Here is a 26225-nt window from a genome sequence, read left to right on the forward strand (position 1 = left end):
ATGGTTGATGGAGATAAGTTTCTGGACCACATCGACGTCAGTTCGAAGCTTTCGGACGAGAAGAAGGCCGCACTGCATACCCTGCTGAAGGAATTTAAATCTTGCTTCGCCTCTTCATCTAGAGTCGGTCAAACACCCCTCATAAAGCACCGAATTATTACCGACGATGATGTTCGCCCAATCCGCCAGCAACCTTACCGTGTTTCGGCTAAAGAACGCGAGACTATACAGACGCAGGTAAAGGAGATGCTTGACGACGGGGTGATACAACCGTCGAGCAGCCCGTGGTCCTCGCCAGTCGTTCTAGTAAAGAAGAAAGACGGAACGCTGCGATTCTGTGTTGACTACAGGAAACTCAATAGCGTCACCAAAAAAGACGTCTACCCGCTTCCACGGGTTGATGATTCTCTCGACAGGCTACGACACGCGAAGTATTTTTCATCGATAGATTTGAAGAGCGGCTATTGGCAGATAGAGGTCGATGAGCGAGACAGAGAGAAGACAGCGTTTGTAACTCCCGATGGGCTTTATGAATTCAGAGTTCTTCCTTTCGGCCTCTGTTCGGCTCCCGCAACATTCCAGCGAATGATGGATACCGTCCTCGCTGGCTTGAAGTGGCAAAGCTGCCTTGTATACCTTGATGATGTGGTCATCTTTGCCGAGAGTTTCGAAGAACATCTGAAGCGTCTAAGAATGGTTCTGGAAGCTATTCGTTCGGCCGAACTCACGCTAAAACCCCAGAAGTGCCATTTCGGCTACGATGAGCTGAAATTTCTGGGACATGTTGTGAGTGCGGATGGAGTGCGGCCTGACCCAGAAAAAACTGCAGCAGTCGCCACCTTTCCTGTGCCGTCAGACAAAAAAGCGGTACGGCGTTTTCTCGGCTTGTGTGCTTATTATCGCCGATTCATTACCAACTTCTCGACGATAGCCGAACCGCTCACGCGACTCACCCGAGATGATGTACCGTTTGCCTGGACTACAGAGCAAGAAGCAGCTTTCACAGAGTTACGGCAGCGAATGCAAGAGGCACCTGTTCTTGCGCATTTTGATGAGGACGCTGATACCGAAGTTCACACGGATGCAAGCAACGTCGGACTTGGCGCTGTCCTTGTACAACGGCACAACGGCGTAGAACATGTCATAGCTTACGCCAGTCGTACTCTCTCTCGAGCCGAGGCCAACTACTCCACTTCAGAGAAGGAATGCCTCGCAGTCGTGTGGGCAACGGCAAAGTTTCGACCTTACCTCTACGGCCGTCCCTTCAAGGTGGTGACCGATCACCATTCGCTGTGTTGGCTGGCCAATCTCCGTGACCCGTCTGGTCGTCTCGCTCGGTGGAGTTTGCGCTTGCAAGAGTTTGACATCATGATTGTGTATAGGTCTGGGCGCAAGCACGAAGATGCCGACGCACTTTCTCGAGCACCCGTGGGACATCCTGATATGGACTCGGAATATGCTGATGGTTTTCTCGGAGCCCTCAGTGATTCTGACTTTATGTCTAGACAGAGAGCCGATCAGGAATTGCGCCCTATTATTGATTCCTTAGAAGGCCGAAATTCTCACACTCCTCGGCGCATCGCTCGCGAATTGTCATCCTTTTGTCTAAGGAGGGGCATTCTTTACAAGAAAAATGCTCGAGGTAGCAACAAAGCCTTCCTCCTCGTTGTACCAGCCGACATGCGGGATGACATCCTCCTCGCGTGCCATGACGAGCCCACGTCGGGACACTTGGGCTACTCGCGGACTCTCGCCAGAGTGCGCCAGCAGTACTATTGGCCACGACTTTCGACCAGTGTACACCGCTACGTGCAAGGCTGCCGCGAGTGCCAGCGTCGCAAGACGCCACCCGTGAAACCTGCGGGCCTTCTCCACCCTATTACACCACCACGGACACCTTTCGACCTCGTGGGAATGGACCTTCTAGGACCCTTCCCTTTGTCGGCCACTGGTAACAAATGGATTATAGTGGCAACCGATTACTTGACCCGGTATGCTGAGACAAAGGCATTACCCCGCGGCACGGCGTCTGAAGTGGCGAAGTTCTTCGTGCAGCACATCGTCCTCCGGCACGGCGCGCCGTCATGTGTGATTACGGATAGAGGAACATCATTTACGGCACAAATGCTAGAGGACATTTTCAGACTGAGCTGCACGAGTCACCGAAAAACAACGGCTTACCACCCACAAAGTAATGGACTGACGGAAAGGCTCAACAAGACCATAGCGGACATGCTGTCAATGTACGTGGACGTGCAGCACAAAACCTGGGACGATATCCTCCCATACGTCACGTTCGCATACAATACGGCAATGCAGGAAACAACCCGATTTTCACCTTTCCACCTTGTTTATGGACGCAACGTACAAACGATGCTTGACGCTATGCTGCCGTACGATAATAGCGATGCTCTTTCTCCAGAAGCCGAGCAATACACGCAGTACGCCGAAGAGGCTCGTCAACTGGCTCGCGTGAACATCGGTCACCAACAAGACGCAGATGCACGACGTTACAACCTTCGCCGTCGAAACGTCGCATACCACCCGGGTGAACGAGTGTGGGTGTGGACTCCTGTCCGACGACCAGGCTTGTCTGAAAAGCTTCTGAGCCGTTATTTCGGACCATACAAGGTTATCCGACGTGTGAGTGACCTTACATACGAAGTACTTCCGGACGGCACAGTGTCGTCACGTCGACAACATCGGCCCGAAACTGTGCATGTCGTACGACTCAAGCCGTACTACACACAATAGTCTCTGTGCTTGCGAGTTACTTCGCAAACGTGACAGTGATCTCATGTGGTGTTTTTTTTTTCTTGACTCTTCCACTGGTGCTGTTGTGTTCGCGCATGGTCCAAGTGCTTGTGCGCCCTCTTTGTTTTCCCTGGCACTCACTTTGTCATTCTCTGCGTCAACGCGTGTTCTAATTATGGGTTTTTTTTTTTCTTCTTCTTTTTATTTAGAAGCATCGAGTCGATGCTTTTTAAAAGGGGGGACTAATGCCGCATGAATTCGCGTGGTTTTTCGTGTGGAAGAGGACGAAGAGGTTGGGTTGGAGCAGTTTTTCTTTTTGTCCTAGCTTGACGAGCAGTTCTGCGGAAGGTTTCCTTGAGTGAGACAAGATTGGTGACAATATTTTCACTTCTCAAGCATGAACCACCACCCAGCATAACTTTCACTTCTAATACAGTAGCTATCATACCTATCGTTGGATGCTAGTGTAATGTCAACACGAACTCAAACAATCACGATGCTTTTAAAATATTGCCTTACATTCTGGGCTGAGTGTCTTGCTCACAGTCTTCGTGGATGAAACACAAGTAAAAACATTTATCACAAAAGCTTTGATTAAGTCAATATGTACAGTCGCAACCTATTTAAAATTGAACAAAAGGGCGTGTGGCTTTCGGTACTACTAGTGGCGCCATTAGGCAACACATCACAGTACCTGCGCCCATACGCGAGAAGGGTAGCCTCCCTTCATGCGATCTGAACACATCATCGCAGTGCTCGTGTGTCGTTTGCTAGCAGACTTTCCGCCTACCTAATGATCGCATTATGATGTCAACTAAAATTTGGATACTTCCAGTTCAAATGGCATGTTTCTTATTGGCTGCCGTGTCACTTGTTTTTTTTCTTTTTCCTGCATTTTTGTAGTCGTACAAAGAACAACCGAACTGTTATTTGATGCACAACTCACAGAAGATTGCTACCTCTAAGGCAGTCATATAAGTAATATGAAATAGGTTTGGTCGATCTTACATGAGTATTTTGTCATATCCCCCCTATCCCCCCTTCGAAAACAATATCAGTACTATCATTCTGGAGAGTAGTGAAGAGTGCAATGCTGGCACAAAGTTGCGATGCGCTTGAAGATCCTACAAGAAGTATTAGATGAACCGTGAGTTCGTCCGCAGTCAATGCGTAAACAGGGTGGCGTAACATGGCTGACTTTATGTGTATTTCCACATATTTTCACAAATGCTCATGCTTGCCATAAAAGCACTGCAATCCAGCAATTTTCTATGTGCTCGTTCATACCTTTTGTCCTGTGCACCAGTGCCAAATCAAGCTCGAACTTAAAATGTAGATCTGGGAAAGCGACAGATCAACAATCATCTTGAAAACACCAGCAAAGCATAACATATTTTCAAATTTATTCGTGAATCATGTGGAACATGATTGGCACAAGGCTTCCCTACTATTGTGCGTGTGCAGCAGACGACACATACTAGCTTGCCTGACCCCGTGTTCAATTTAAAAAAGATTATGACTGTACGTAAAAAAGCTGCGTGTCTTGGCCCACAGTAGTGATTTCCATCAGCAGATTGAAGGAAACTGACTGCAATGAATGCACAATTCGTCACAGTATGCCCTGCATGACGACCAATCAATGTGTATGTGCTGTGTCCAACATGTAGACCTTCGCACAGTTGAACACTCAAGGTTGCAAAATTCCATTCAGCGGTACTCACCACGAAGCCCAGGGCCAGTAGTGCATGCAGTGCAAACACAACAGCCGACGTGATGAAGGCCATCTGCAAAAATCAGAACACGACCTGGGAGCTTCCAGTGAGGCTCTTGCTTCTTGCATTGTTAAAACAACTAAAAAGCGATCATAAATGAACAGGCATGTGCACATATTTTCTTACTCTACAGACTATAATATGAAAAATACACAGCCACTTTTATTTATGACTCAGACATTGTTTTTTAGCTTGACATACACCCTTCACATTAAGACAGCGCTTCTTTATTATTGCAGTGGCAACAATAAAATGTTCAATTTTAAAGAGTTTGCAGTGCAAGCACGAAGTATTGATAAAAAAAAAAGGATGCACAATAACGTCCCTCTCTGGTGTCTTCACTCAATTTTTTTCTTGATCTATTTTTGATTAAACTTGATGACTTCATGTATATTCATATGCCGATTTCAAATGAGCAAGTACTTCTGCAGTATCATGTGAGGTTTTTAAAATACAATATATCTAACGTTTGCTAGTGAAATTTCAGATTGAAATTGACTCATTCAGGAATGTTCAACACTCTATAACTTTTGTTCAAATAGGTTTTAAACATCCATTTTTGTTGTACTGCACACTGTTCTGATTGCAGGTTATTGTGATATGCTAATCCACTTTGTAATGAACTAAGTTTAGAAAAAATCTTGCTCCCCATATGACCTATGAGCTACTTTGTATTTTGAAAACTATCCATTGTAATAAAGTATCATTGCATACTTTAAATCAGCATGTAAATATTTTTAAGATAACAAAGTTCCATTAAAATCAGTCCAAAAATAAAGACATTTTGAGCAGAGTCCTCATTAACATGACATTAGGCTATGAAAATGAGGGAGCTTTCAATAAAAAAGATGTGGCGATCCCAACAGGGCTTTATCGGTATGTTAGCTGCAATTTCTCACTTGGCATGACCTGGACATGGCATGTCTCGGATGACACAATTTCTGGAATTCCAAGTCCCTCCCTGTTAGCAAGCACACAGTGTAAGAATAATATTATTTGATGGAGTATGATGTTCCAAAATCACCATATATTTACGAGAGATGCCGTAGTCCATAAATGTAACCTAAATCAAGTACACAGGCCTCGAGCATCCTTCATTGCTTAGCACCATAACAGCATAGTGCGCCCTTACCTTGCGGGAGTCCTCTCTGAAGGAAGGCCACAGCGTGGTGACCAGGACGCAGCCCGAAAGTGAAGCACCCACGACCACCAGCGTCCACCGTAGCCACGTCAGGTGCACTGCCCACAGGATCTGGACACACCAAGGGCAAACACAAATCGACAACCGGCAGCGTATAGGCAGCAGGAATGTGCAATTAGCGGGAACGCTGCAATTCATGAACTTAGAGGTCTGTTAGAAAAGTATCTGACCTTTAGTGGAAGGAAGAAAACTGGCATAACTAGGGCATTGAAAAACCTATTCACCCTCGAAGTAGTCCCCTTGGGACTCCACACACTTCTCCCAGTGGTGCTTGCCATTGTTGGAAGCATTCTAAGAAGGCCTCTTTCGAAATGAAGTTTAGCTCAGCTGTCTTTGCAACCATAATGTCCTCCCTTGTCTGAAATCGCTCTCTTTTCAATGTCCTCTTGAGTTCGGGAAACATCCACAAGTCGCAGGGGGGCCATATCAGGAGAGTAAAGAGTCTGTTGAACTACAGGAGTCTGACTTTTCGCCAAAAAAGTCTGAACCAAGTGTCAGGATTATGAGCAGCATTGTCCTGGTGGATGCACCAGTTTTCTATCGAGCACAACTCAGGTCTCTTGCGCCACACAGCATCACGTAGGTGACGGAGGACATCCCTGTAGTACTCTTTGGTGATTGCTTGATCCTTTGGTGCGTACTCCTGGTGTACTACACTGCGGGAGTCAAAGAAAGCACTCAGCATCATTTTGACATTGCTGCACACTTGGCGGGCTTTCTCTGGTCTTGACGATGTGGAATGCTACCACTGTGACGACTGGGATTCTGTTCCGTGGTCGCCATAAACCGAACACTTGTCACCAGTGATAATGATGTTCATGAAGTAAGGGTCACTGTTTCGGAAATTCAGCATGTCTGTGGTAAAAAATGCTGCCCTGGAGAGTGTGCGTCATGCTTTGACGTAGAAAATCGGTGTGCGGGGCCGATTTAGTATTTCAAGGTGCGCGGGAATCATCATGATGGTGATAGCGGTAAAACTATGAGCGCGCCTATGCGCGTGCTCGTGCGCGTACCACGTGAAAAGCTCCCGAGCCACGGGGACAGCTCGGCTAACCCCAGAGAGCAGAGAGCAAAGACAAGTTCGGGCCACGCCCCGGCTGACCGTTCTGACCCTCCGTGTCCGGGCCTCGTCTCGGCGTTGAAATCCTCGGGTGCGTCCTGGACTGGGCATCGCCCCACCTCGCCCCCACGTTGGTCTGAAGCGGCGTTCGTCACGGCCAGCTGCTGTTCCGGTCTCGGAGCGAGACGCTGTTCCAGGTCTGTTCGCGGCAGACGGGCGGTACGCTGTTCTTGGTGGTGTACAGGCAAGCCCAGGCGTTGACCACCGTACTGGGATGGCCCTGGCGGTTATCTTCTAGACCGGGCCCCGCCTCGGTACGAACTCCGCAAGCACAAGGCACACCGCCTCCCGACTACCAGAGAGCTCAAGGTCAAGCGCAACGTTCACGCCCCAAGAGTAGAATGTGAGTGCACGAACAAGGACATTAACTCCCTTTCGCGTAGGACCGTGAACGCGTGTATATCTGTGTGAGTTTATGTTGTGTGTATCCCTTTGTCCGTCTTCGTGTATATAAAAGTCTCTCGTTGTCCTCGAACGTCCTCTGTCCTCATCTGGCTAACCTATGCCCACAGTTTCCCACAATGTCCTGCGAGACTTCAACGCGAACATGCTTTTGCTCCACTGTGAGCAGTTCTGGCACGAATTTCGCAGCAACTCTGTTCGTGGCCTAATCTTCGGTCATAATGGAATGAGCCACATAGTCACACGAAGGTCCCGCATCACCAGAGTGTTCTCTTCAGCAATGACCTGGTCATTTCGGCATGTTGATGGCCAACCGGAGCATGGCTTGCTTTCCACCGATGTGCGGCCGCCTTTAAACCAGTTGTACCACTCCTTAATTTGTGTGCGGCTCATAGCGTAGTGACCGAAAGCCGTCTTGATCTTTCCAATATTTACCACTTTGCTGTCGCCCAGTTTCTGACAAAATTTTATACAGTAGCGCTGCTCCAGTCGCTCCGTCATTTTCCTTGCAATAAAACACCGATGAGAGCACTGCACAATCAAGCGCTGCGTCCCAGCGACTGACGCTATTGGCAGGTGGAAAAATATTCACACCTGCGCACGAAGGTTAAGATTGGCTGATGCAAGTGTGCTTGTTTCAAATCCATCAGGTGCTCGCAAAAAAAGAGAAAAAATCGGATACTTTTCTGATAGAACTCGTATAGAAAAGTCACAGTTTTTATATGAAACTCGCTGAGAACAACATGTAGTCTTTTAAATCTATGTGCCATTTTGGAAACCATAGTTTCCCTATTCTGAGAGAGTTGAAAAGTGATTAAGCACACCAGAATGACCTGCAATGAGTATAGAATGCAGCAAAACAATAACAGATGTTCTAAATTTATTTGAATAATACGTGTGGTACGCTAATATTTGTGGCTAAAATCTGAGCTTGACATATACTCATTGGTGAATGTTTGACATAGTACTGTAACTTTTGTTCAAATGTGTTCAGAACATCCATTCTTACTTTTTTCTATTCTGTGCTCATTCCCGATCATTCTGGTATGCTTAATTACTTATGCTTAATCTGTATACATTTCTGGTCATTCTGGTGTGCTCAATTACGTGGTATCTGTACTCATTCCAGATTATCCTGGTGTGTTCAATTAATTTGTAACTATTTCAGTTAAGCCAAACTATGGCTCCCAAAAAGTATATGAAATGTCTGATAGTCTAAGAACTACATAATATGCAACAAAAATAAATGCATTTTTGAAATCTGCACACAATTGCACATAAACTCTGAAAGATTTGTTTTGATAGGTAAAAAACTAAAATGAAACAATTTTAGGGCCTATGTTACCCTTTAGGGTCAATATGACATTATGTAGCACAATTATAATGCGCTCTATGTGTTCATAACATTCCTCAGACCCATAAGACAGTGCAAAATAATGCAGTAGCCATTTGAAAGGATGCAGGAGAAAATTACAGTGCCAGCAGCCAAGGACCAAAGGAAGACACACACACTACGATAACTTTTGCAGTTTATAGAAATCATGCCTAGCAGCAAAACTGAATGATATGCGCTCTTTCTGGAAAAAACACTACAGTATCGAAAAAGTTCATGCAATGCTTCATCGGTTTTTGTCACTGGAATGTGATCAAGCGTTTCAAGTGTTCCAAGTGATAATCAGTAAGCATTGATTTATGATGATAAAGTAAGTGCAAGGAGGAAGAAGAGCAATATGCCATAGTGGGCCACTACCTTAGCCTGAAGAGCCGAGGGCGAGCAGTTGTGATCCGCGCTGCGATTCGTGTGTAGGCTGTCGCCGCCCACTATCAGCGTCCATAAGCCTCCTGCTCAAGTGCTATACTTGCATGAATAAATCCCTTTTTAGAGGGGTGGAGGTGCAGGGTATTCAACCTGGAACTCCTTAACAGGAAACTGCCGGCTCCTTCGGAAATGGCCGACAAAAACACCCAGCCAGAAGCCATGACCCAGACTCGGCCTCTGATGGTCATTGTGCCTACTGCGCTACACGTGCTCGATCCACCTTTCTTCAATGGCACCGATGAACAAGAAGTCAATGATTGGCTTTGACCTTTGAAGAGGTAAGCACGAGCAACAAGTGACCCTTTGAAATTGCAGTTTGTTACCTTTTGCCTGAAAGAAGTCGCGAGCTTCTGATTCAACAACCACCAGTCTGAATCGCACACTTAGAGTGCTTTTAAGCAACAAATTGTCTATTTCTTTGGCAGCCCCGTGGTACACAAGCTCCGTGCTGAATAGTGCCTGCGGGGGCAGCTGTAGGTAAAAGGCTTCACAATTTACATCGAAGATGTGCTCGACTTGTCCAAGTGCCTTAATCTTTCGATGGCCGAGGCAGAGAAGATTCGACACATCTTGAAAAGCGTAGACAATGATGCCTTCCAGATGCTGCTGACCAAGGACGCACGTACCATGTCTGAACTGGCCACTCTGTGCCAGAGCTTCGAGGAGCTGCGAAAACAACAGGTCTTGACACGGCGTCCAGAGACTAAAGATGAAACTCTCATGGCATTGACCCTCGGTGGTGAACAAGAAACACTATTGTCAAAAATCAAGCGACTCGTTTGCGAGAAAGTTGCTCAACAGCGCTCGTGCCCGTCTTATTAACCAAAAGCGCAACCCACTACGAGCGTCTCGCACCTGCCATCCGACAGGTCATACAGGAGCAGGTCTCCGAGGCACTGCAGTCCGCCTCTCAGGCAACCCTTGTCGCCGCACCCCTAACTTACACGGCCGTTGCTGCAAGCCCACTGCGACCACTACCTTTGTCGACGTCTCAACCTTTGCGAGTGCCAACGATGCCTGGTACACAGCAGCGCCACGAAAAACCTTGACGCAGAGCTTAAATTAAACGTCCCATTTGTTACGCGCGCGGGTATCCAGGCCAGGCGGTGCGCTTCTGTCATCGGCGCTTCGCAGCAACCTCAGCTGCAAGATATAAGGACTACTCATACCGGGCCTCATATGACGCACAACAAAGACAGCCACCTCGACATGACTGACTGCTAGCTGACCGTGACCCGCTACGACACACTTCCCAGTACTGACCGTCCGCTTCTTTGTCGTTTGCCCTCACCCCAGTGCAGTTCTCTTTCACTCCTGCATCGCTGACCAAGCCTGCATGAAAAAGAAAAAACTAATTTCTGCAGCTCCGAAGGCATAATCTGCGTCGTCATCCGACTGTGTAAAACCTGTAAAGCGGCATTTATTTCAGCAAGGCCAATGAGAAAATTATCGGTAAACTCGCATAATATTTTTTGGCACAGTAGCAGGCATACACTTTCATTCTGTAGCTTTCACAGTGCTATCAAGTTGTCATCGAGAGTAGGTGGTGGGGTTTGTTCAGATCATGCAAAGCAGTACTAACCGAGATTGGCACATAGACTGCGAGGGAGTAGCCGTACAGGCAAAGTGTCTCCAGCAGGGAGTATCGCGACTCCACCTGGCGGTACTTCAGCACCGCCCACAGCACAAGTGGCACCACGAACATGTACACCAATATCGCTGTCGATGCAAATGACACTGCACCAAGGAAGTACATTGACAAAACATAAGTACATCTTGTGCACCAAGGAAGTACATTGACAAAACATAAGTACATCTTGCATGACAATGAATGAGTTCATCTACCTCACATGACAAAGTGTAAGTACATCTTCTTCATGTGACAAATCATGAGTACATCTCTCCCACAGAACAGCAGACTTAAGGGGGTGCGATAACGTTATCACCCAAAATTTCGTTTCAATAAAAGCCCAGCGAAATTCCATAAAAGGAACTCTCATGTCTTCCTGACGACAATGCAAATGAACCAATAAAATATGCTGCAGCCAGCTGTTGCAAACTAACATGTCAAGGCGTTGTTTGGGGTCAGCTAAAGACAGTGCCAAACTCACAGGATAAAAAAGACACAAAGTGTTTTGGAGTTCCTATAGTTCGCCTATGACTAGGATAGTGTGCTACTATACAATCAAATCCACATTAACAGCCCTACATAAAACGAACTTTTACTTGAACCGAGCGATACCAGCGTGACCGAGAAAATATACATTATTTCAATGGCACAAAATCGCACTTACAATGAATGTCTCTGAGCGTCGCCCATCAGTTACAGCGAACCAACGGAGTCGGCGCTCCAGCGAGTTCTCGGGAAACCACTTTACACAACCGATAAGCCATCAGCGAGGTGCCCATAGATTTTTATAAACACCGAATCTGCCTCAGCAAACCTTCAGCTGTCGCTCTTCCCGACCTCTTTTTGTTACACACCCCCTCCGTCCTTCCCCCCCCCCCCCCCCTGCTACTCTGAGCACCACGCATCGCCAGACGAAGTTCGCGTTTCCACACAGCCAGTTTTTGATCGTTAGTTTTGTTACACTTTCGTTGGCGTCACATTGTCGCCCATCAACTCTGCCTGATCATCTGTGTCTGTATCATGCCTTCATCAGTGTCATATCGTTCCAGTGCACGTGTTTGCGCTACCCCTCCCGACTGAGAATTCATGATTTGTTCCGTGTTTAAGGCTCGTTCTCGCTCACTTTGCACTCGGCTCAGCATTCGCTCTGCACGCATTTGGAAGCGTAAACATGACTTTTACACAGAACAAATAGCGTATTATTCAAGTCGGCGGGACCATGCAAGTCCGCTGGAGCCACAATGTGATTATTTGACCTCTGTGCGCACGAACAGCTCTCTCAAGTTTTTTTAAGCGTGAGTTATGCGCTTTGTGGACCCTGCAAGAAAGCTACGAGTTATGCACTTTGTGGACCCTGCAAGGAAGCTACCTGACCTGCCTTCGGTTTTTAAGGTTGCCTCCCATGGTATGCGCTCCCTTACTCATGCATCACTCTATCGCAAGTCTGCTTTTCTCTTTTTTTCGCAACTTCTTGATGCCAGCCGCCAGCCACGCTGTAGGTTTTTCTGCGCTGGTTTGAATTCAGACGTTTTGTTCTGGAACTAGAAATGGGTCGAGTGCAGTTTCAAGTATGCTGGCTTCTACACTATGCGTGCGCGTCGTTCTCGCTGTTGGTGTGCATGTGTGGTCAGGATGGCAGACGGCAGGCCATCCACTTTTTTTTCTGCTTTTAACAAAATGTCAAAAGGGTCACCACTTGGCTAGGACGTAATCCGTGCTTTTAAGACTTATTATAGGTGTTCCTATGTGGAAGCCTTTTCATACCTGCTGACTGGCTGGCAGCTAACTGGCCACTTCAGGTGTCCCTATATTCAGCTGTGGAGATGGTGAAGGCTTCGTGGGCGGACGGCTACATGTGTGCGAAACTGTATTCGCGAAGCTGACTTTGTTGACTTCTTATCTGATGCCGAGCCTGAAGCTTCAGAACAGGATCAATCCGGCGGCAAGCTTTGGCAGCACATCGTCAACTCCAACATTGGAGGGCATGCGGGGCATCTGTTGCAATGATTTCATTACGACCAATAATGATGCCGACATAGCGGAACCGTGCATGAATGAGGGCATTGTGAATGAAGCGCATGGCAAGAGCGAATGGAAAAAATCGGATTGCAAGGATGACAATACTTTGGAGCCAATGCTCACAAGCATGCTTGCAGCAATTGGCTACATTAATAGCCTCCGGCCGCTTATGCCACAGGCCTCGGCAAAGAGTAAGCTGCCGCTTTAAATAAACTCAAGAGCATCCTTCTGCTATTAGAAAAACGTGCATCAGAGAGCTTTTTGGGAAAAAAAATTGTGTTTTCACTCGCAACGCTTTTTAAAGCTGTGTTTCATTTACTACGAACTTCGGGATTCAGCGAACGAATGCCGGGTCACACTTGGGTTCATTCTAAGCGGGCTCAACTATAGTCAAAAGGGAACCAAAGGAATGCCTAAATGCTTTGTGCCTTTTTACAAGTTTGTAGCCTTTAATCTACTACTGTGTTAGCCATGTACCTTCGAAGCTGCAATTTTGCTAACAATGATCTCATCGGTGGCTGCAACTGTTTTGCGCACTCCAAACTGTAGTTCTGTTTTCAATTCTTGTGTGCTGGATACACATGTGCCTTCAGAACTATGTTGTTGCTGTCTATGATTGTGTCTCATGTAGTATCGTCAACAAAGGTTATGGCCGGCAGCATCGATTTGATTCATTCTAAGAAGACTGGGCATGCAAACACGGAGTTACCTTTCACATAGATTTCTACATGTGGCAGATTGATAGGTTCGCCTATTACATAAGAATTTGCAGGTAAGTTTTCATGCATTTTGCAGGTAAGTTTTCATGCAGGATCACGGGCTGGGATGCTGCAGTTGTCATTGTCACCACAGTAGAGGTCAAGGCCTTGGTCTTCTGCGCCTTGTCTTGTAGAGGCCTGTGCTCCGGGCCTTTGCCTTTGTTGCCTTTGCTGCTGGCGGTTTGTTCGCAGCTCCTGGTTGGCGTAGGTGTCTTCCCCGTGACGTGGGCTGGGTTCACGGCTTGATGGGGGCGTCCAGTACATGAACGATGCAGCACCTCCGCCAGATGTCACGGGGTCGAGATGTGGTTAAAGGCAGGAGACGGAATGGTAAGATCAAACTGCTTATTTGGGTGAACCTGTGCCCCCTAAACGGAAAGTCGGGTTACGGTAGCACACTTGCACTGATAGCGGTGAATGCAGCGTCGGCCGTCGATCAACTGACAAGCGGCGAAGCGCGTCGGCATTTATACACTTGCCATCAAATGTTGTAGCGTTATCGCTAGCGGTGACGTAGGTTTCAGAATAATCTGTACAGTTCGTGGAGTTGGCGTGATATTATCGAAATGATCTACTACAGTCCTGAAGCTTGTCGAAAACTGCAAGTGCGGTTTGCGTGTAGTGTATTGCGGCGATAACAAAACTTGAAAAAAGGAAACTGGCAGTATTCTACTCATATTTGAGATGTAGAATATTTGTACCTTCACCTGCTATTAACTACAGCAGAATTTCGGTTATATGAACCTGGCTGATACAATTTTTGGTTTGATATGAATTAATAAAGTGCTGAACTGAATTTAATTGTGTCTGATGCACCAAAATCCAAATTCTCCAAACAAATTTTCAACTCACGATGGGTGATACAGACTTGGACACCAAAACCGTCGAGTGGCGCCTGACGGTGGTGTGCTCTGTAGCTTCCCGAAGTGTGTAATGCAGCATGTACACTCTGAGGAGCATTGTGCCACAGCACGAAAAATCTAACAGCTATGAAGGGAAGACACACACAATGAGACACGGTTCACATACAGAAGCAGTATGAGCTAACATTAACATCGGAGCATCCAATCTGAGGATAGTGATGTAGAGAGCAGCAGGATGGAATTATAAGTACGTCTTGCAGGCGTGGGGTATGACGCTGCTCACAGGTCGCAAGCTCCAGCTCTCTTATTTATGTGTAGTGCCACTGGTAAATTTGTTAGTTATAAAATAACATCTGAGCGGCCACATGATACCTCCAAGCCAAACGACGACATTTTTATAAAATGAAATGCAGTTTTTTTTTTTTTTTAAAGCTTGTGCTATATTCTCTATTTAAGCTTATTAAGATTCCCACGAAAATTATCTGTGCATGCCAATGCAATAGGCTAACCTACTAATTCGGTAGGCATGGGGGTCTATGTGAAAAGTAACTGTTAAGGCATTTGATCTGATCTTTACGCAAGTTAATCAACGGTTGGTACATGCATGTGTATTGTCAATATGCTATGCATAAACCACCAAATGCATATCTTCATTCCTATGCTGGTACAAGACCCTGCATTCATCAAACACTCTGATAGCTATGTAAAGAAAGATTAAAAAATATAAACCTCTTTACATTGTCAAAAGTGTAGGTGCACATCAAAATTCAATGAATTCGCAGTATTTTACCGGCACAGGAATAAAGAGTCTGAGGCATGGCATTTTGAGAATAGCAGAAGAGCATGCGTGAGCCAACTGGCACAAAGATGAAATCCAATGTGGTTATCTTTCATGTAGACGTGTGCTGGACTGATACGTTAGCCTATAGCATGGGCATGCACAGATAAGTTTTCCGGAGCCTACTTTCTGTTCTGCTACTGTGAAGCTCTTCAGTTATTGGTCCTTGTGTCTGTCTCTTTTTAGAATGAATAGCTCATCTCTCAGCTGTTCTAAGTGCTGTAATATTTGTATCACCTGTTAAAATAAGATTCAACTAGACTAATGCCGGTGTCACACGGGCACTTTTAATCACGATCAGAGTGATCCGGATCGGCTTGCATGATCGCGATCAACTTTACGACTACTGCTACATGTCCCAAGCTAATCCAGTTCGAGCTTGGGTCAGATGAAATGCACCAGGTGGTACTTGTGTGCCGTAAAACATATCACTGACAAAACTCGGTGTACAATACTTCTATGAAGCCCTTTATTGGCAATGTTTTTCGTGGAATAACTGCTTGAATGTCAAAAACTTTGTGTACCCCCCCCCCCCCCCCCTAGCGTACTTTCATAAATCCATCATTCGATAGAGTTTTCCTTGCACTTACTGTGTAAAATTCTTAACCTTTGCTTTTATTTATGATAGCATCTGCTCGTAGCTGTCCAGTCATAGCGAAGCGTCAATCTCGTTGTACGAGCCAGAGTTTCACTTCTGGAACCTCAAGTCTCCCAGTTGCTCCTGCCAGCGATAAATTGCTGTACAGGTCTCTTCATTGATCCACGAAGTGTGCGTACATTATGAAGTAGTCAAAAGGCTTGCGACACTCATAATCGGTTTGCTTTGAGGTGCTCCAATAGTGCGAGAGTTGAACTAAGCGCGGAAGGCAACGATCGACTGCTTGTCGTCTGCTTCTCCCATAAGTACATGCGGCCGACACAAATCTTAAAATATACGATATTTCAGATATTGTTCCAATTGAAACAGTATAGAATTAGCTTTTTTGTAAAGATCTAGCCGTTTTAAAGTGTTTTTATTGAACTATGCTCAATTTTATTGTTCATTGGGCTTTTAACAAGCTCGGTCAGGGGGTACAAACGACAACGAAATCACGATCTCTCAGACAGATTGCGATGCAGGGATCGCAATTTGTTTTGATCCCGATCGCGCCTTATCGTGATTAAAAGTGACCGTGTAGAAGCACCTAATCCAGATTGTGATTAATCCAGATCGGCACTGTTCGTGCTTAAAAGCGCCCGTGTGACAGTGGTATAAGAAAATGTTGTAGGGCCCATTTAAGATGACAAGTCCTCTCGTTAAAACATCACTGAAGTGGCACTCTATGTTCCACACCACTTTACCCCTGAACCTTGTGTGGACTTATCCTTGAACACATTTTGGGGTGCATGCCCACCTCGTGTGTAGTCTGTGTGCCAGAAGTCCTTGGTCTGGCCAGCCGTCTCCAGGTAGCTAGCCACATTGCTGCTCACTGACGTGGTCACCACAAGTGTCAGGCCAACCCATATGGGCCCTGTACACACATCATTGCCTCTACAGCAACAACTCCAAACACAAGACACTGGAAGTGCAGATTTATAAAATTTGACAGTACAATGGCTAAGGGGAAAACTCACTGTGAAAAAACCTAAACAAAAACAAATAAAAAGAAGAGGAGACCTTGGTCAAGCTTAGGGGCTTAACGTGTCCTCCTCGGCTGATGATGGGTCCTTTCTCGGTACGGACAGAGTCAAGTCGAACCACAACCTGTCCAACTTCAGCGCCAGAACTTGCGTGTAAAGCTGGCTGTGGCAACCCCAGTAGGAGCGCAGGCCTTTTGTAGCTTGTACAGTGAAATCTCGGTATCACAACTTCAGAGGACCGCGGAAATGTGTTCGTTATTTTGAAGGGTCGTTATAGTGAAAGCTCAAAAATTAACTTTAAATACTTATTTTTCACCGACCAAAACAACTTACCTTTACATCGATGGGTCCTTCAACTCGTTTTTCACAAGAAAAAAAACAAATGTACAAGTAAACACCAAAATATGCATGTTTACTTTAAAGAAGTCTCTTTTTTTTCTTTTTTTTTTTACGCGAGCAGCACAAACTTTGCAGTGCGACGGCCTCCAGCTCATCCACATTCCTGAGGTGAGATTCGGTTCTTTGGTCACAACAGCCTGCTTTTTGCCTTCCAGTTGCCGAAGAATATCCATTGTCTCACTTAGCGAAAACTGCTTCCGCTTCTTCGTCCCAAGCAGAGATGAACTCATTTGTAGTATCACCGCAATACGAATGCCGACTTGCTTTGCAAACTTGATAAGTAATCATCGAAAAGAAAAAAACACGACTGAAAAAAACAAGGCCACGAAAGGAAAACCTGCAGCGTCACAGGAAAGTGGCTAGAATAGGAAAGTGTGATGAGCGGCAAGCAGCGCCTACGGAGCGCACTGAAGCCTCTGAGGAGGAGCCGCGTGGGGGCGCGCCCAGTCGTTTATACGTTGTTTGCGCGTTTCCGACAGTTTGGTCGAACGCGTTCATCCTCGTTTTTTTTTTATTATTATTGCAGTGGCACTCTGACACCAATGCTTCTGTATGCACTTTCATGGCGTGAAAACAACGTCATTCCTTCGTGCGAGGGTGCACTACAGGCTACAAGTCAGTTAAATAGAAGCATGCGTTGTTAGACGTTCCAGAGGACGAAGATTTGTTTGCACCGTGGCGGAGAGCGATGCCGCGTGCTGACAAGCCGCTTCAAGAAAACTCGGCTGTGTGCGAGCTACACTTCAACGAGAGGTACATCTTCCGGCACTTCGAGCACACTGTAAATGACGAAAAATTGTCCGCATTGAAACGGGTAAGTTCATAGGCGTGCTTGTCGTTCAGGAAAGGGGGGGCGGGGCGCAGGTTCATTGCAGGGCATTTCCTCCCTATCATCAGTGTATGCGGCAGATTTTACGCCTTCCTTTTAGATTACTAAAAGAGTGCCCCGCCTAGTCAATGTATAGAACGAATTTAGCGCCCCCCTCCCAGGTGACTATAGGGGGGGGGGGGGCGCACCCCCTATGCCCCCCTCCCTCGCGCGGACGCCTATGCGAAGGCCTTTCGAAGAAGCTCTTAGCAATTGTAGACGCCCTTGAAATCACTTTTTCAAAGTGGTTTAGCTACAACGAGCTCCACAGTGACAGCTTGGAAAAGCTTGTTTTCTGCTTGAAAAAAAAAATAAAAATATGTCACACTGGGCTGCGTACAACATGGTCCGAACCTCACCAATCAAGTGACCAAATTTTTTTCTGCTCATCCATTTGCGTTTTTACACAAAGGCATTCCACACGGAGCTAGTATCTTCCCGTGAGAAGAGGAAGTACCTGAAGCTCAGGTGCATCACCTAGGCTTGCAGCCCAAGAGAAACAATGTTTTGGGGGGCACTTGTGAACTATAAATTTTTTTGATGGGGGGGGGGGGGGAATAGAAAAGATGCGCGACCAATTATTAAGAATACATTGTTGTAAACCGATAGCGAGTCACTACTGGGCAATACGTTGTATGACCAGTGTGCAGAAAATAAAAGGTTATCATCCAGATACTGCTCGTGATTCTCGTCTCAGAGTTTGACGTTACGAATAATGGGACTTTATTTACAGATTAGTGCTTGAAGAAATGATGATTCGCCGTGGAAGGTGTTGCAAGCAATGGCTTACAACCGAGTTCATCGTTCCACTCTTCTACCACTTCACATCGATAAAATGTTTCAGTGCAGTCACGCGCTCACATATTTTCTCAGTTGCCATTTGTGGCCATGCACGAGCAACAAAGTATATTTTAAATGTTTCACAGCGCCTGTGTGCGTGGTTGATTCCTGTCTCTGTGCAGCACATTACTGCCCTGGGTGACGTATGGATGGATGGATGAATGGATATGGCTATACCTTTTAGATCGTGCGGTGGCTAGCACCACCAAGCCGTAATACTTAATGAACCAAAAACTAGATTTATTTTTTTTTTTCCTTTAAAAAGTGAGGTTGAGGATTCGTACTTTGCAGTGAGGGGTTTAATTTTCACTCGTGCCTTGAATTTAGCCACTAATCATATAATCTTTTAGTTAATTCTATCCGCTTGAAGTCTATTTTGCCCTCTCTGTCCCTAAACCCCAGTGCTTTGAAAAACTCTGGGCCATCATCCTGGACTATAGGGTGAAGCCCTTTACAGAACAATATCAAGTGTTCGGCAGTTTCTTCTTCCTCTCCACACGCACTGCATATCGTGTCTACCCCTTCGTATTTGGCCCGATATGTCTTGGTTCGCAATTATCCCGTCCTGGCCTCAAACAGTAGAGAACTACCCCGAGTATTATCATAGATATTTTCCTTGGCAATTTCCTGCTTAAAAGTTAGATAGATCACTAGTGCGGAGTTCTTAATCATGCCAATTCTCCACATATCCGTCTCCGTTTCCTTCACTTTCTTCTTAACCGATAATTCTTATTGGTTTGGCCACCTGCTGTTTTTTAAGTATTTACCAGTCAATTTTCTGGTGCGTTTCCTACGTGCAAACGTATGCCAGCGCCACCTCACGGTTTCCTCCCAAGACGTTATGCGCTAGCCGGTGCGTTCATCACACTTCCCTATTCTAGCCACTGTAGCACTGCTCACAGCCGTCGTTTCTTTCGAAGAAAAAAAATGTGCTAAAAAAAGAAAATTCCTCGCATTTCGTTTTCTGCTCTCTCGCTGTCTCAGGTTTCCCGCGCCCATGCTTCCTGCTCCGCAACTCTCACTCTGCGTCGCTGACCTTGCCCTCTCGTGTTGCCCTCTGCCCTCGTCTCTGCGCTCGCTTGTAAACCTGCAGCGTCGGCGTTTAAACAAAATGAAAGAAAAGAAAGTCGCTCTTTCGTTTTTGCTTTTTTTCCTTCACATCGTCGCGCGTCTTCTGAGAAGCAAGGCGTCTGTTCGCTTTGTCGTCTGCTTGCGTACCGCTCCGGTGGTCACCACGAATTTCAGAACACAAGTTCGTAGTAATGGGGAGTTGTTAATATAATGTGGAACTAATTTAACGCTCATTATTCTGAAAAGTTCGGTATTCTGAAGTACGTAGTAGTAAAATAATTTTACATTAAAACTATTAGTAGTTGGTGCAAGATTTTTTAAAAGCTCGTTAATATGAAAAGTTCATTATTGTGGGGTTCATTCTACCGAGATTTCCCTGTATTCGGCTTGCATGCCATAAAACTCGGCGTGGCAGCTGCGTCTACTGTCTCTGCTGATAAGCAATGGCATTGAAAGTGAGCTCTAAGAGCTTCCCTCTTAAAAAGTACACTCTAACTGTAGCATGAAGCTACAACTTACGTTAGTTGCAGAATTATTTCTCTGCTTTTTAAAGCGAAACTGTATGTGACTCTGTCAGTTGTATGTTCATACATGGAAAACAACCTGACACTTTCTGCTAAAGAATTTTGGGGAATTAAGTGGCAGCCCTGGCAGCCTCTATTGAGTGGTGCATAAAGCTTATGCATCGTTACAAGTTGCGTTAGCTGTTCTGGGATTTAAATCAGGGCACCCAAACTCCAAAGTCTATACAAACATGTGTGCATAATGTGAATACCGTATTTACTAGCATAATTTGCAACCTCACATAATTTTCGCATTCCTAATATTTTGCCAGCTTAGCTAAAAAAATCATATTTTGCGTTCCCTGCCTGAGCCAGCTCACCAGCGCATGCCTGAAGAGACTTTGGACTTTTGGATGCTACAGATGGGCCCGCTGGCCACGCGCCTCTGTCGAGCGCAGTCAAACGGGCCACGAGGGCAAAGTCCCTTCTTCCGAGGACTTCCTTTAACTGGACTCCCTAGAACACCGTACCCAAACACTGAAACCTGTTGACGGATCGCTGGAAATGCTAGAGCGTTTGCCTCCCTTTATCTTCCCATCTCTACCACAGAAAGAATGCATGCTCACATAACGTGAGGGACAATTTTCTGCATTGGAGAGTTGCAAGGGCCTGCCGCCCTGTCACGCCAACTGTTCCCCTCTTTCTCTGTGTCCGTGCTGCAACATAGGCTTGATTGATTTCAGTAGTTAAGGTTTCACAGACTGTCTATCGCATTTTAGGTGGCGAAGCTCCTTAGAGCGAGGGTCGTTCTCTCTGTTGTTGTTGTTGTTGCGGCGGCGGCGGCGGTGGTGGTGGTGGTGGTAGTATCAGTAGTAGTATGTAGCCAATTATAGTTAGTTTTAAGAGGCGATACCTGTAGTTGATGAGATGTTATAAAAGAGATGTTATAAAACTGGAGGGTGGTACTTGGAGTTGATGACGAAAGAAGCAAGATGTTATAATAGGAATGATGTCACATATGGTGCGTGTCATTGGTGGAAGGTAATCATTCAATTCAGTGTGGCGACTTACGCTCGTGGAAGTGTAATAAAATTCATTCGCTGTTAACGTGTGCTCGGAGTCGCCGGATAGACAAGGCTGCAGAGTGGTGAGTAAGCAAGTCGACGGCAACGCGCACTCTCAAACAGAATGTCGATGTGCGAGCCCGCGAGGCAGAAGCGCGCCGTGAAGCTGCGTGATGCTGCCGCCAAGATCCTGCTGTACGAGAGCGGGAGGCCCAAGCGGCACGGCTCTTTAAATGATGATCGACTGGGCGAATCACACGGAAAATTCATGGTTTACCGATGATTCCCTCCAGAGCTTTGCCCACTCGTCATCATTCACCTCATAGATATGCTGTAATTTCTTGTTTTTACTAGCAGAAAAACTCCTTTGTACCATAAATATTTTTAATGCGTGCTCACAGTGGTGTTACTAAGTTGTCCTAATTGGTAATAGGAGGTGGACTACGAGCACTGAATTAAGAAGGGGTGCTGACAGAGACTGGGGAGGGGAAATCGCCCTTACCCCCCTTGGATACGCCACTGCTTTTAAGTGAATGATTTGAAATGCACTGACCTGATGCAGACCGCTAAAATGCGATTTATATTAAAATAAGCACTTTCTTGGTGCAAATGTAGCCCTACGAGGTTTTTGAACCGCCATTTCAGCAACCAACGTTGACCTAATATTTGCCTTTAGTGTCACTTTGACTCTTTCGCAACCGCAAGAAAAGGGACCACCTTTACTAGGTGAAAAAACATTTTTTTTGTGGCTAGATACTCATGCCTTACTTACATTCTTTAATACCAAATTGTAGCTAAAAGACTGTTCTGTCCAATAAAACTAATGTTGCATACATATTTATTACACACATTAGAGAAAAGTTTTTATAATGAGAAGTTTATATAGCAATTATACAATGAATGATTTAAGAAGGAGGATAACTTAAAAAATATAGAGGTTACAAATAATTCAAGATATAGAATTTGAAGCTTCTTATGTTGCAAAAAGGTTGCACAAGTTTCAAAAATTATTGCAACAAACTGTTCTTTCCACAGAAAAGAAAGTTAGTAAGGCTGCAGCAATGTATGGGCTATGTAGTGCAGCTTGCCGTCGTGGACGGGGTCTGTGCTTTGGGTCCATGGCACTTAGAAAAGCAAGGAACGAAAAAAATACGGCTTCTGGGCATAATTTACAAATAAATGAGGCCTGAAAATAGCTCTGAGGTATTCCATTAGAGATGAAAGTGAGGCGACTCAACGTTTCTCATGTAGATGAAGATTCCAATGCACTTCACTTGATCAGGACTAAACTTCCTTCACAAATCGGCTCTTTCCGCGTATGTCTGCCTCTCCAAAGTATGCATCCACGCATATTTGTTCGTGTAATCACAGACCATGCTGGTCAGCTGCACAGTGAAAGACAGCTGGAAGGAATTGGTGATCTGGACAAAGCGGCATGCCCTACTCTGAAGTGCACCTCAGACTTTGACCCCCAGGTTTCACCTTGAAAGAAACTGCACACGCTTGATAAACGCTGGCAAGGAATCATATCCGTAGAAAGTTGAAATCCTCAAAATGAGTAAAATTGCTCTGAGTATACATTCCGCTGCCCTTAACTACTAATTAGACAACAAAATGTGTGCCACACATACAGCCGACACTCGCTCAATGTTACAGCTTGACTTGACGCATTCTTGTTATTGGTGCTAAAATTTGATGTGTCAACATTTTCTCCAGGCTCACTGCTGCTGATTTCATCCTCAAAATCTGCTGTTCATGCGATCGATTCGCAAGAAACACGACCTTTAGGAACATCCACATGAGGAAACGACGACATGATCGGTGCACTTACACAAGAACCCGTAACTTTAGGTGGCGAGAGAAAACTTCCCTAAAACAAAAAAACAACCAAAACATAGCAGATCTTATTGCATGTTTCCTACTTTCTCACCGAGGTGGCGTTAGGTGCCAAATATCACGACCGTGGAAAAATTTAAACTTGAAATGCATTGTTCAAATTGATCGATTTGAATAGGCACGGTGGCATTATGAATTTCATGTGGTGGAAGGAGCGCATGTCCTTAGCACATGTAGTATGCATGGCAGAATCTTGGAATCACACTAGTTGTCAAAACACGTGATTTGCATTATGAGCGAGTGGTTTTACTAGAGTGCAAAGTGTGCAGCTATACAAGTGCACTTTACAGACAAATAGCAGGTATTTCGCCAAGTAGAAAAAGCACGATCTATGAGGTAGTGGACACTGAGCAACTGTACAGTTGTCAGCAAGATTAACACAAACGCTCCACAGCGTGTCCTTAAACAGTTTGATGTTAGCTGCGCAGCTTTGGGTTCTCTTGCCAAGAAGTTACCCTATATGTCAGCATACCATCCAAGCATAACAAGGCATTATCTCAATAACAGCACCCAGCGCTTCATCGCTAACATCAGTCAAAGTAGTCCAGGTCACACGTCGGAATGTTCATGGTCACCTTGATGACAACAGCACATTCCATAGACAGTCTAGGATGCTTTGAAATGGCCAATGATACATGCACAAACGTTCCTTTGCTTGCGGCATAGTTAATGGCAATTTGCACGGAGTGCAACTGCCCTAAGACATTCTGCTCTTGAAGGTGAAGCTCAAGCATCATCCAAGTACTTTTTTTTTCTATTTTGCATGTCTACATTGCATTTTTGTACATACTGCCTCCATGTCAGATGCTCTAATGAGGTCAAACTGTTGCACGCACCATAGAGATCAGGATTAGGCCTGATGTGCTTCTCAAGGTAGGACGGGCCCGAGAGCTGGGGCATGGCTGACCACAGCAGCCGCCTGAGCACTTCATCGGTGGTCACATCGAAGAGGCTCTGGTAGAAGCTGAACTTCCAGAATGATGGTGTGCCGACGCCTCTCTCTCTGTTGAGCAGCTGCAACTGTCGGCATTATGAGGGGACACTAAAGTGAAACAATTACTTGGTTCAGAAGTGAGAACTCTAATTTCGTAGGTTTCACTAAACGGAAAAAATAAAGGTCGAATTTTCACTTTTAAATTTTGCGCTGAAACCTCCACGCGTGAAGTCAGTAATCTGAAATGTATTTCGAGATTACTAACTTTCATAACATGGGTGCAACGAATATTTTTAGACCTTGCTATGTTAGGTCTATAAAACCTATAATTGACAATGTACTTCATTTGTACTAATAGCTAAAAAATCTTTTTTCCTCTTTTGAGGCAAGGCACTTAAAAAAATTTTTATTTCTTAGTCAATCCTGACGAAACTAGGTGAGGGAATGTGTATTTGCACGCTGATTTCAGATATTTAAATATTTTTCGATGATAATGTGTAGTTTATAAAATACAAGTATTTTATGCGCCTTTGGGGGGCAAGTTTTTTTGTAAACAGAGTCACAAAACAAATCAGCATATCACAATGATCTAAAATCAGAACTATGTACAGTGCAACAAAAATGGACGTTCTAAACCCATTAGAAGATGATAATGTGTAGTTTATAAAATACAAGTATTTTATGCGCCTTTGGGGGCAAGTTTTTTTGTAAACAGAGTCACAAAACAAATCAGCATATCACAATGATCTAAAATCAGAACTATGTACAGTGCAACAAAAATGGACGTTCTAAACCCATTAGAAGTTACTTTTACGAGTCTTCAGAAATATCAGGTTCTTTTAATAAATCACCGATCCCGCCTGTCGGGGCTGAATCTTGAGCAGAGAAGAAGCACATGCTTCTTTCGAAGTAAGATGAGAGAAGAGCGCCGACTCCGCTCGAAGGGACACATTTTGCAATGCCTGATGTTTGGGTTGTCTGCGATGCCATTACTTAAAAATGAAGTTAAATAACCGGCTGCTGTTTTGGAATTTAAGCCTTAGACAACAGAACTGCGTTTCATGTAAATATGTGAGATTCTGAACGGGCATGTTGTATGAAATGTAACGTGTTGTATAGTTTATCGAAGTATGGCAAAAGTTGTAAGATGTGTGGTGTAGATAATGGGTTTATTCTTTGTGTGATTTTTCACGTACAGTAGGTGTTTTAGTTTAGGGCAGTGTTGTGGACTGCATACTGTGTGTAGTGTGGTGAAACACACACTCACCGAGAACTTTCTTTAATATAAAAAGAGCTTAAAGCTTTTATAAAGGGTGGCTCATGTGATGTGTGAAGCGCACATTTGAAAAGTTCGCCACTCGGTCAACATGACTCAGAAAGAAAGAGGACGACCGCACGCTGCAGCAGCACGAGTAAGCATGACCAAACTGATCCAATGAAGATCCTCCATGGAATTTCGGAAGCCAGAAGCACTGTGGCTGAAACATGGCTGAGACATAGTGGAGGCAAGCAGGCTACCAGGGCAGGGAAGCGGTGGCCTGTGGCAAGGCCGCTGCAGGCTCCCACCTGAACGTGTTCCTGAGCGTTAACACTGTCTGGCGTTGGCCAGGCATTTCGTCTGACATCGGCCAGTCATTTTTTACAGCGTTGGCTAGGCACTTCCCGTCCGTGTCCAGTTCCATGTCCAAGCGTTTGAGAAAGAATGAGGAAGGGTGCCGGCCTTGGATCGACCGACGCTACCTGTCCTTCGACCAACACCGTGACCCTGACTACGTTTCGCCACATCACACCTCGTTGTCTGTACGTTGTGGTGTACACAAATCCCGAAGGAGTACGGCCACTAGCGTGGGTCCG

General features: G+C 45.4%; 1 protein-coding gene across 3 annotated transcripts in view; it reads right to left on the reverse strand.

Annotated features, from left to right (window-relative positions):
- Positions 1-26225, reverse strand: part of LOC119180577 (protein YIPF1) — an 80764-nt gene that overhangs the window by 38526 nt on the left and 16013 nt on the right. For 2 of the 3 annotated variants that reach the window (XM_037431681.2, XM_037431683.2), the window contains exons 4-8: positions 24274-24457; positions 16571-16687; positions 10651-10805; positions 5659-5778; positions 4476-4538 (exon numbers count right to left, since the gene is read on the reverse strand). In XM_037431681.2, coding sequence (XP_037287578.2) covers positions 4476-4538; positions 5659-5778; positions 10651-10805; positions 16571-16687; positions 24274-24457 — 639 coding nt within the window. The remainder of the gene's footprint in view (positions 1-4475; positions 4539-5658; positions 5779-10650; positions 10806-16570; positions 16688-24273; positions 24458-26225) is intronic. The other variant, XM_037431682.2, reaches the window with a different exon arrangement.

This window comes from Rhipicephalus microplus, chromosome 10 (assembly GCF_043290135.1).
Source record: "Rhipicephalus microplus isolate Deutch F79 chromosome 10, USDA_Rmic, whole genome shotgun sequence".
Taxonomy (NCBI): Eukaryota; Metazoa; Arthropoda; class Arachnida; order Ixodida; family Ixodidae; genus Rhipicephalus; species Rhipicephalus microplus.